Genomic DNA, 12,912 nt, shown 5'->3' on the forward strand with positions numbered 1-12,912 from the left:
TCCGCCACTGGCCCAATCAGCGGATATCAAGTGTTATAAAGAACCACTGCACTATTGTCACAAGTATCTCACCCACCCCTCACTGACCACCGACTGTACTTTTCCACATCCAGACACCACCCTTCCCACAGCGAGTGACATCGTTTATCGAAACATCCTTAGTACCTACTAAAAAAGTAACAGTAACTGGTGTTTTGGGGGAATGCCTCATTCAAAATGCGTATATAATTTTGGTTATTAATAGACGATGCAGGAAGTACGACAGCCAATGTATTGCTTGAAAAAATTTGGCTATTTTTAGAAAAATGAAATTCCGTAATTTATTTCCGGCTAATGGCGATTGTACGCGTACAACTTGTTTGTGTATAGATCTAGATCTAGCTTAGATCTGATCTACTTCTAGTTTATTTCATTAGTTTTTTTATCATTTGAATCTTAATATTTATTATGAATATTTTGTATTTAAAAACAAATACAAAACTTGGTAACTTTACAGGTAAAACTAATAGATCTACAATTTACTAATTTAGTTTGTTATTTCACTTTCAGTAAGAAGTTAAAGAAGGCTGAGGAAGGCCCCTCCTTGCCTTACTCGCCTTACTCAGGCTTACTCCTTAGTCCTTACCCTACTATTTCAGTATTTCTGAAATTCTAGAATTTACTTTTCTACAATTTTCTAGACTTATTTTTTTTATTTTCTAGATCTAGATCTACTCTAGCTAGATCTAGACCTAGATTAGATCTAGATCTTTTTTTTTAGAATCTCAATCTATTCTAGATTTCTATACTTATACTATGCCTAATAATCCTAATATTAAAATATTAATTAAATATTAATATATCAAAAAAATCATCTTCATCTTCTACTCTAAAGACAAAAGTCTGTTCTACTTCTATCTACTACTATTAGTATTATAATAATACTATCTAGTATCTAGCCCTAGCATCTTGTCTAGATTCTAGTCTAGATTCTATTCCCGGGGTCCAAATTAGCCAATAGCCAAGTAATAGCCCCGGCCACTATTAGGACCCGGGTCCCTATAGCCATGGCCACTATTTGGACCCGGCATTAAGTTAGATCCACAATCATACAAACAGTAGGCCTATTAAAATTATACCTTTACTTTTATTTGATTTTTCTTGTGGATTTGCTAGTATTTTGTTGTGTTTTATTGTAATTAGTAATTCAGATTTGCTATCGTTAGTTCTTGTGTTGCTATTTCAAAAAAAATACCCTATATTTTGCTGTTTATACAAAATCATTCAATATAAATTATTATCGTAGCTGATTGCATGGGCGTTATTTTTTTAAATTGTTTTTTCTAATAGATTTATATATTTTTTCTAGATTTAGGCCCTAGGTTTTATTTTTAAACACGCCAATTATAAACATCGTTGCTCCATTGATCGCCCGCTCACGTTTTCTCGTCAGTGCGACTAAAATACCGTCACCGTCTAGCCAGGGTTACTGTGAGTTCACATTGGTTTAGTGGTCATCCATAAATGACGTCACGCTTTTTATTGTTGCAAAGTAATTTTGTTTAATTACGTAGCAGAACGAACCCCGGTGTGGCCTCAACCAACCGCCGGGTTCGTTGCATTGAGTTAAATATAAATCTCAAAACGATTATAGGGGCCTATATTTAATGGGTCGGGCCACATACCACACGCGTAGTTATGTGTGTCATGCTTTAATAAATTAAAACTAATAAACTAAATACACTATCTCCCTTTGTCTTCTTTAGCAATAATTTAATTAACTAATTAATTAAGTAATGAGATCACACATTTCCTGTATAATTTATTTTTACTATTAAAGAAACAGCTGCGTTATTTCAATACCACCCTCTCCCTTTCTTGAATTAAACATTACACTTTTGACCCCAACCAAGTTAGTAATTTTTTTTAAAAATGCAGCGGAGAAGAGGGGTTGGGCTGCATACTTATTGAAACCGAGCGAAAAATAATTCACCGTGGGATTGACCTTAAATGACGTTGCGGCATTCGGGTATACTTTTTCCCCTTGAAAAATCAAGGTAGTATGATATTAAGGTTGCGCAGTGTCTTGTCACGATGTAGACTTAATGAGTAAAAGTGGGACGTCTCGAAATGTATACTGACCTATGTTAAAGTTTTTATATGCACTGACTGTGACCCCTCAAAAGGTGGATTTTTTTTTTCTCGGACAGATTACAAAGCGTTAGCGAGCGAGAAGCGGACGACAATGTTCAGAATTTTGAATATCAAGATATAGATTTTAAAAATATAGTCTAATATTATATTCTCTTAATGAACTCACATTAGCTGACAAGAAAATGAGAGTGGGTGGTCATATGATGTTAAGATTTTTTAAATAGAGTTCTACATAGGGCCTATAAATTAAAAATCCAAGCTTGATTTTAAAAAAAAAAAAAACAATACACAACGTTTGTGATATATCAGCTTCTTTAGTTTATAACTAAAAGAAAAAACATCAAATACATTTCTTTTCGCAAACTGTGTCTCGCTGTTTACCCGTGATTCTGTAGGTATGTCTCGCATTTTCTTCTCACGGTTTCTGCCTCTCAATTTCCCAACACCCTACTCTCATACTCAGTCATTGACTGTTTTCTAGTTCAAGTAGTTGTAGATCTATCTATCTACATTCTACACCTAGCACAATGATTTTATTCATTTTAGAATCTATAGTAACTCTAAAGTCTACTTTTACTATACTTACTTTACTTACTTACTATCTATTTATCTCCTATATATAATTATAAAGCAATGTATGTGTGTTTGTCTTTTATGCATTATCGCACCTTTCATTTGACTGCCATGAACTTTGGGAAGCTGTTGAAAATACTCACTCCTGGGGAGGTTTCTGTGGAAAAAAATTTAATTTTGCAAAGGCGGCGCCCAGGTAGGGTGCGATTTCTCTCTACATACGGCATATAAAAAGATAGAAGTCTGATGATGTTTAACTCAGTTCATCAGAGTCCCTTGAAACTTTGTGGAGTCGATGTAAAATTTCTTATGTGTGGCGCCCAGGAAGGATTGATTTTTGTTAATACACGGTTTCACGCCCAGAGTTATAGAACACTGTCTTAGCAATTGGTATCTGTTAATTGGGTGTCCTGCCTAATGGGTAAGAGGTTATACTATATTTAGCGGTAAAACTGCAGCCGGCGCCCCAGTGAGCACTATGGCGCCTACATTCTTTTTTTTAAAAAGGCTATACACTAAAGAAACAACTGACAACAATAATCGTTTATCAAATCAGGTGCCCTGGGCTCTACCGTGAGCACTATGGCACCTATGTTTGTTTTAAAGAGTGCAATTGCAATAGGCTCTGGGTACAATGGGTTGCTATAGTTGCATGACCTCCTATGCCCAGGCAGGGTGCTTTTTGGCTCAATGGTGCCTACGTTAGTTTTAACTAGCCCTTACAACATTGACATGTTGGCACACAACATTTTATAATTTATATAGACTAGTATTATAAAATGTAATATAACGGCAATGCTATTGTGACCATTGTTATTGAAGAACTATTGAGCAAAATCATCAAAATTAACAAAACAAGGTTTCTAACTAAAGTTTAGTAAAATTAAATACTTAGGCCAAATTAATTAAGGTTAATAAAGTTAACATAATTTAAAAATAAAATCATGCTTGAATAAATTATCCAATGTACGCTTAAATTTTCTAATGTGTTATTTAATATTTATTTATTAGCCATTAGTACCATATACTTATTTATAACTAATAATGCATTTGCTTTATCTCATAGAATAACTGGTACTGGAAAATATAACTGAAAAACTTGAACATGACATCACTTATCACAGAGAGTGACCTGTCTTTTGAACCTAGAACAGATAGTACCCTGGCACCTGAAAATGAAATATTTCACTATAGGTAAGAACTAAATTAAAAAAAATTTTAAAAAGTTAATTTTGGTTTCAAGCTATAGCACAGAACTAGATTCTAACCATAGTATAGAAAAATATTGATGTTTTTAGTTACATTTTTAACTAGATCAACATTGATAGTAATGTATTAAAAAATAACTTTTTTATTTTTATGCTTCTTGTTGCATTAAATTTATTTAAAAATGAGATATTTTACTGTAATTAGTGTAACATTATAAAATTATAAAGAAAATCTTAATAAGACTAAAAACATTTAAATGTATTTTTAGTTTAATTTGACAACGCCAGTGATTACTACATTTGTGATGCATTGTAATATTTTCAACATCAATGTCAATACAGGCAACGTTTTCAGAGTATGAAGCTAGTTTTGAAGGAACTTCAAAATCAAATAGCTATTTATAAGAATCGATGTTCAGGGGTAGATACTGTGGCACTTATGTTGAAGGAATCCAAACAGGAAGTTGTCAAACTGACTCGGCAATGTAAAGCTCTTGATACAGCTGTAGCTAATCTCCAGAATAGGCTTGCAGCTAATGGCTTATCTAGCAGGTAGTCTACAAGTTATTTTTAAAATGTTCATCATAAAAAATTTAGTTTTAAATATACCTATTTAAGTTAAACACTTAAGATCATCTTTAGAAAAATCTTTCAGTGAAAATTTATCATTGAAAGATTTTTCTAAAGATGATCTTAATTGTTTGACTTAAATAGGTAGGCATATTATATTTAAAACTAAATTTTTTATGATGCACATTTTTAAAAATAACACATTTTCACAGTATTAATTATGTTTGGCAAAGATAAAATTATTTAAAATTTCTGGCACCTGTTATGTCTGAAATTGCTGGCTAAGGAAGTTGAGAATTAAAAAAACTTCTTTTGCATCAACAAAATGGCAATACGTTTATAAGAGATTCAAATTGTTATGAACTGTATGGTATATGTTGATAAGAAACCGAATTTAAAAACACCTATTTAAAAACCATGTTTATTGTTCATTACAGTGTAAACATTGAAGAGAATGAAATGTTTGTACCCGGTGCATCAAAACAAACATTAGACAATCTTGCTAGGGAAAATGCTAGATTGCGAAACCTTCTTAAAAATACTGAAGTTCAGGCTGGGAAAAAACTAACAGATGTAAGTCATCTTAAACATCAAACTTTTTATAAAAATAAAATTAACTACTTGAATTGAAGTTACTTTAGATAACATTACATAAATATATTTTTGTAATGTGCAGGATTTTCATTCTTCAAAGCAAGCCAATGAATTATTAGAAGACGAAAATATTCAGCTGAAAGCAAAGATGGAAGAGTTAGAAAAACTACTAAGAGAAAAACAAGATTTGGAGGAGAAACTAAATGAATATAAATTTATTTCCAATAAAAATAAAAACGAAGAAATAAAGATTAGTATAGGATGTCAAACATCAGATATGAACCAAAGTAAAATCGAAGAACTAAGAAAAGCTTTGAAGACAATCTCACAGCAGTGTCTAGTTCTGGACTCAGATCTGGAGAGTATTTATTCCTATAGCCTCTCTGTTGATAGTACACCTTGTAAAGAGAAGGTAATTTTTATTCTTGAGATCTTTTAGTGAATTTATCTTTTTATATAAAAAGAAGAGTAAATTAAATAATTCTAATGATCTTGTAAAAAAAGAAATTTAAAAGGTGTATTGCTTTGTAACAATGTTTTTCTTGCTTTGTAACAATGTTTTTCTTGCTTTGTAACAATGTTTTTCTTGCTTTGTAACAATGTTTTTCTTGCTTTGTAACAATGTTTTTCTTGCATTTCATATCAGAGTCCTGGTATAGATGAAAACACTTATTTGGAATTAGAAAGTCGGCTAAATCAGGTGTGTTTATATTGATTATATATTTACACAAGTTACAAAGAGCTGTCAGATTTATTGTCTCAAAAACAAAAAAATAAAACTCAGAATGCTATTTTTTAGATACTGTACATTTTATAGCTAAAGCTGTTCTATTATTTTTTTAAATATAAATTTTATTCAACACTCTTTGTCAGCTTACTTTATGATGTAACACATTTTTGTTACGTTTAACCAGTTTTTTGTGTGCATTTAAATTATATGTTATCGGCAGTGTATGAAAACTGCCGTTCTATAGAATGCCTCGGCACTGTATACAATGCCTGAAATGGGAAGGCAAAGTATGAATACCCAATAACAAACAAGCAAAGTGTAGAATACGCTTTGTTCATTTATTGCACTTAAGAATACATGATCTTGACGATGACCATACTTGACGATAACTAAACATAACTTGAACAGTGACCAAACTAAACAACAACCATAGGATCGATGATTAACACAACTAACTATTCTAACTTTTCCCTGTCTTATACTAGTTAATCTTTAAGTCCTACAATATATGTCACATCTCTCCAAGTAGTCACTATGCTACAGAAGTGTACAATTATTGACGTTTCATACAAAATATACAACACAGATTATGGATTAAGGTTTGTGAGCCATGCAAGAAGAAACAAAAAGGTGTAAAGAAAGGCATTGTAGTGAAGACTATAGTATTTTGTGATTTCAATTTGCTCTGCAAAGTGGACATAATGTAATTGACTTTCGATCCAGTCCTGACGAGGAATACAAGTTCATTATAGTTATACTGGCCCACTTTGAAGATTGTACATACACGTACATGCAATCGCAGACACACATGTTCACACAATTATACATGGACACGCAAATGTACTCGCACACACATACATAAAGATAACCAACAATTAAGTTTCAGTTTGTTCAAACAGTGCTTGAAAAAAATAAACCTTCCGTCACCAAATCTCATCAATCAATTATTGCTCAAGTGTCACTTGCCCGTAAATGCATAATAGAATAGAAAACATTCATGTGGAAATACATCTTATGCTTTTTACATGGCTTTATTACAAGCCAGACTGTTGTCCAAATAATCAGAATTCAGGAATTATCGTTAGACCCCAAGCATTGTAGTACCTAATCATTCATTACTAGGTGCAATGAAGCTTGTTGCTGTAATATTCCTCAGTTGCAATCCAGACATTTAAATTGTGACAGCTGCTTTCTTATTTAATTATGCATGATTTTCTTTTGATTGATTCATTTTTCTCCAACATACATGGATACATACAAGTAATAAATGCAACTGCAGCAGTTTTTTCAATCTCTCCATATGACTCTTTGTTACTAAAGACTTTTGCAATTATTCTTAAGTATTTTATGAAATAAAGATTTGCTGTTGTTTGTTTATTATTTTTTTCTTTTACTTTTTGACTTTCTGTCACTAAAGAACACTCTGGGCACTTCACACTTTGTCTAAGCAGTTCTTGTCATTCTATAATATAATCCGTAGGAATTCTATAAAATGCCTAGGAAAAGCATATAACAATGCCGACATTTCATACTTTGCCTGAAAACGCCAGTAATTGTATACATTGCCTAGGCATTCTATAGAATGCCTGGTTTTCATACTTTGCGGTAACATATATATTTTTTTAAGGTCGTCCTTATGAATCAGCGATGGCAGGCTCACAGTGATAATCAGGAACAGCAAGTTCACCTTCTTGGTGCTAGGATAGCGGAGTTAGAACAGTTAACTCAGGTAAGGCTTGATTTAGTTGCGTGAATTCCTGAGTTAAGCAGTTAGATTAAATGGTTTGTATTAGGTGCTTGAATTGCTGTTAAAGCTGTTAACTACACTGAGCTGTATGACAGCTTCTAGGGTAGGTTTGATGCAACTGTTAATTCTGAACTGATTTTAGAAAACACTTTTTAAATAGTTAATTCTCAGTGGCTTTTATTTTCAATTTTGGTGTAAGTTGTTTTGTTTAAGGTTTTAATGCTATTTTATTTATGGAAAAGGATTCTGAAATGTTGAGAACTGAGTTGGAGGCTTTGAAACAGGAGAATCAGAGGTTAAAACGTGATGTGGAGAATTTAACAAGAGAGCTGCATCAGAGGAGATCGCAGCCTCAATATGATGCCAGCATGGTGGAGATCTTGAAGCAGCAGATCCAGGTGTGCACCGAGGACTTCAACACTGAGAGGAAAGACAGGGAACAGGCTGTGAACAGGGCTAAACAGCTCAGTGATGAGGTCAATAGGTTGATAAATGAGGTAAGCTTGCTGATGATCATTGGTTTAAAAATTAGGGCTAGCTCATTTGTGATAAATAGATAATAAGACAAGGTAATCTCTCATGTATTTAGGAAACTAAAAGTGGCATTATTTCAACATTACAATGAATAATATAAAAGGGAGTCAATTTAAATTATGAGATGCATGTGTGAAAAAATAAGATAATCTCATTACTCAATGAGTTAAATGCTGAAAAGGTAATGTTAAAACTGAAGTGATCCCTGACGTTTTTATACTGATGATGTTCATTACTTCTGGATTCTCTTTTCTTTTAGAATGAAAATCTAAAGAAGGATCTAGAGATGCTGAAATCATTGAAAAATCCCCTGGAGGTAAAGAGAAGCAACATTTTGATTTATCAACTATATATTAATTAATGAAATATTATAAGACTTGACCTACTTAGCTTTGTGAATAAAAAAAAAAAATTCTATTTCCATTTTGCAGACACCCTATGATAAACGAGACACCCTAGGATTGCGCTCTAATGTTTACCCACCACCAACTTTTAAAGTTCGAGGCTCTGCGATACCAGCCACAAGACTTCCACAGCATTTATTTTCCACTTATTCCTCCACTGGAACATCACCATCACAATCCATCTCCCCTGTAACATCACCAGTGCCCATGTCATTTTCATCAGCATCCAATGCATCCTCATCTTACCTCCTTCAAAACCCTCATGAAAGTTCTCTGGCCTACCCACCTCGAGGCCCAACTCAGAGATCCCCAATGAGCCGTTCTGAATCTGACTTTTTGAGCTTACCACGCAGCCCCCGCGGCTCAACAGCTGAAAGTTCCCAAAGTAGTGTGGGACAGTTTTCTGAGAATATCTCCATGCCACAGCAAGCTTCAAAAAAAGGCACTGTGCCAAAAACTAGTGGAGAATACCTCACTTGCCCAAAGTGTGGTAAAGAATTTGAAAGTGCAGAACTTGTGAGCCATATTGACATATGTGCAGATTAGCTATGTTGGTCTGAGATAATTTTGTTCACTTGTGATATCAAACTGTGCAACATGGAACTAATTATCAGAAATTAATTATGCCTTTAGTTGAGATGGAAATTATGCCATCTGCCTACTGCAAACAGTACCCAGATTAATGCTGTGTGGTCTGACATAACTATAACAAAAGAAGATATTCTCATAGGTATCTTTTTGAATGTTTCTATTGCTTGCCTGATGCTTTTGTTTATTTCAAATGATTTTTACGTTGTTCCGGTATTTATTTTAGTTAAAAGTAAAAATTTAAAATAACATCTTTGTTTTTTAATGCTTTCTTCAATTGCCATGTTTTTTGTAAATCATTCTTCTTATTTTGTGAATAGAGTTTTAAAAAAACAGGCTACATTTCGTCCTTAGCTTTTTTCAGTAATATCTTTTCTGTATGCCTTATGCATAAAATAATGCACAGAGTATTTTGACTAATTGATAAGGTAGCCTGACTTGGATTCTAATTCTAGCTTGAACTATATTAAAGAATATAAGATATAAACATTGTAACAATTAACTAATGTTGTGTACAAAGGACCTCAGAATAGGACCAAAAATGAAATTTGCTGTATTTGATTCATCATTATCCTCAACATATTGGCAGCTGTGGAATATTTCTTTTAAAAATGTAAAACTAGTCTGGCAAAATCAGTGAAGTAACATATATTGTTTTTAATTTTTATACTACCTGGTTGCTTGATTTTGGTAATAACAAATGTGTAAACTTTTTCTTCATTTCCAGTAAGTCATTTCATGCAACATTTCCAGCTAAGTTTAGGTAAAACTCATCCAACATTCTGTTTAGTCTGAAATAGAAATAGAGAATTTTAAAATTCTGGTCTGTAGAAGCTAATAAAAAATATATGTTACTAACTCACATTAATATAACACATGACCTTTGACTTTATTTAAGTATTAGCAGCACATAGAAAAGGACAAAGCATAAAATAAATATGAAATCATCTGCACTCCTCCCTTAACTTTGGACATATTGCCCAATTCTGTTCTTAATTTTTATGTACAAAAGATTGTAAGTTATACATAATGTAAAATATCCCTGAATTAGTGTGCTTGAAAAATATGTTATTACCATGTTTTAGAAGTATATTGTCTTGGTACCATTTGTCAAATATTTACTTGAGATATAAAAATTTAATACAAGGTTTTCAATACAGATTAAATATGTTAGTAATATTGATGTTTTAAATTTGTATATGTTTGCATAGAGTTGTATTATGTTTTATTATGGAAATATATGTGTGTACAAATTGATGTGTTCTCTATGTACGGGATCATCCATTTATGACCTCCAAAAAAGATCGAATTTCAGACCCATCCACCTCCCAATTAGGACAAACCTTCCTTCCCTCCCTCTTCCCCCCCCCCCCCCCCCCCCCCCCCCGTCCTCCCAATCAACACAAGAAAGTAATAGTTCTCTAAAAACTTTGTAGCTTTAGTGCAAAATATTTGCACACTGGTTTGTTCTTTTCCAAAATATTAAATATTACAAATATTTTGAGTACAAGAATATTAAAGGTTATATGGTATAAATAGGCCTATATGATAAGCACCTGTTTCCCCCCCCCCCCCCCTGAAAAAAAAAACAACAACTAAACAAACAACAATTGATGCATGTTATTTATTTAAACTTGTTTATTCTACATCAATATAGACTATATACATATATAGGCCTATATATATTTATATATACAGGTCTATATTATATATATACATTTATCAGTGTGGTAGGGTACTTGATCCAGCCACAGTAAGATGTGGCAGATGATACAAAAAAAACCTGCTTTGGTCTAACACTTGTTTTTACTACAGTTACACATTCAGGGAGAGGTTAAACCTAATGATTACATCTAGTCTAAGAATATAGGATACTCTTGTAGGTGTGTGTGTGAGAGAGAGAGATTGAGGCTAACTGCTAGATCTAGTTAGTGAGAAGGAGGAATGTTGGCCTGGCCTGTATTTATCCGTATTCTACCCCCCCCCCCCCCCATGATGGGACAATGACCTAGCCCGTAAACTGCTTAACCCCCCCCCTCCCCACCACTCTGTGACTTACCCTGTAATTATATATTAATCTAACATGGCTACTGGCGCGACCCTGAAAATTTCATCCATTGAACCACAATCTACAAGTAATAGGACCACAAGCTACAGCTCAAGATAAAAAGTAGGTGGAGTTATTTGATGAATAACGTGCTATGTCAGTGGATTTCAAACCTACTATCTTGACCAACCCATCCTTGCCTCTGTAAAAACAGCGATTTCTGTTTTAACTAACCTATTTGCTGAGCTCCGTCAACATTGAGTAGGCTTATATTCATAAACCTTTTTTTTTACAATTTAAAAATGATCCTTTAAATTAAAGACGCGAAATAACAGCTAAGATTTAAATTGTAACATTAAATAAAAAGTCAAATAGTGTGTGGTCACACATTTCTTTTAGCCCCACCGCATTACGATACTACGAACCCTCCACTCGCCATAGGTCTGGAGTGTGGAAATGTTTTATGGACGAACCCTATAGCCGATAGCCTTTTGATATTTTGTCTGCTCATACTACGAGCAACTCTAGGCCTAAGCTAAATTTTAACGAAAAGCCCCACTAAAAGTCGCTAATACAGAAGTAAGCTTCTGACACTGGCCGGGGGGGGGGGGGGAATGATTTAGCAGTGTTTCTTTCAGCCTTTTTTCTCTGGGGCGGGTGGAGCATTTGAAATTTTCGTGGGGGGGGGGCGACGATACTAGTAAAAGTATATATATATATATATATATATATATATATATATATATATATATATATATATATATATATATATATATATATCTGCCTGCTAAATCCAGAGGCGTAGCGACCCCTCCCGGCGCCCGCGGACAAACTTTCAATTTGGCGCCCCCCCCCCATATATTTTTAATATTTATATTTCAAAATAGCAGCTAAAATGAGCTAATTTTGGCGCCCATAAAGTTGGCGCCCGGGGACATATGTAACCCCCCCCCCCCCGTCGTAACGCCTCTGGCTAGATCTATTTTACTTTTAAATGCCTATAGTTATTCTTTCAGGCATCTATCTACTTTGGGGGGGGGGGGGGGTGTCACCAGGGCGAAATAGGAAAATATATAAATATAAGCTATTTCAATTCCCACTCCACCAGAGCAAATTATCAGAGAGAAACCCAGATGGTAGAATCTAGATTTAAATTCTAGAACTGAATTCTCTAAATTATATATTTTAAAGTACGTATACGTAGGCCTATTTGTTTCGTAATTATAATTTATTGGCGGGAATTAGGCATTTTGAGGTAAAATCAAGCTAGAGAACTAGACTATTTTTGTTTTCATTGTATAAGAGTAAATGTTATGGTTTTGTTCGATTGTTGGCATAAAATGATAAAGTGAAGTGATTCTGTTCCATTGCAAAATAAAAGAAAGCATATTCTAAACAAATATTAAAGAGCAAACTACTTGTTATTCATTTTAAGAATGCCGAAATTCAATAGTATTTAAACTACATGAGTTAGTTACGTCAATTTTATTTTTAGTCAGTGTCAAGCAGAATCAGTCTGGTGGTTGGTAGATTAGTAGATTTTCCTTTCGCCTTTTTTTTTCGGGAAAACTCGAAACAGAAACCAAAATACACAAGTGAAATAGATCTCATCTAGACTCTAGTAATACTAATAATATCTCTGAACCCTCCAACTACAGTTACAGTCGTACACACAACTACAAACACAAATTATTAAATTATAAAATCGATCTATCTAGACTCTAGGTCTAGATTTAGATTTTAGCGGACTTGGTGTCTAAAAACTAAAAACTCTAAATTCTAAA

The 12,912-nt window shown here is 33.5% G+C and overlaps 1 protein-coding gene across 1 annotated transcript; it reads left to right on the plus strand.

Moving 5' to 3' along the window:
- The first annotated feature begins 341 nt into the window (after nt 1–341).
- On the plus strand, nt 342–9,368 carry LOC131952757 (putative uncharacterized protein MYH16). The gene is made up of 10 exons (XM_059315581.1): nt 342–496; nt 3,773–3,900; nt 4,257–4,466; nt 4,922–5,057; nt 5,161–5,490; nt 5,725–5,778; nt 7,436–7,537; nt 7,798–8,052; nt 8,349–8,405; nt 8,521–9,368. The coding sequence occupies exons 2-10, from the start codon at nt 3,812–3,814 to the stop codon at nt 9,037–9,039; spliced, it is 1,752 nt and encodes a 583-aa protein (XP_059171564.1). The 5' UTR covers nt 342–496; nt 3,773–3,811; the 3' UTR covers nt 9,040–9,368.
- The last annotated feature ends 3,544 nt before the right edge of the window (nt 9,369–12,912 follow it).

This window comes from Physella acuta, unplaced genomic scaffold (genome assembly GCF_028476545.2).
Source record: "Physella acuta isolate Inbredline_101_S28 unplaced genomic scaffold, ASM2847654v3 ptg000890l, whole genome shotgun sequence".
Classification (NCBI taxonomy): domain Eukaryota; kingdom Metazoa; phylum Mollusca; class Gastropoda; family Physidae; genus Physella; species Physella acuta.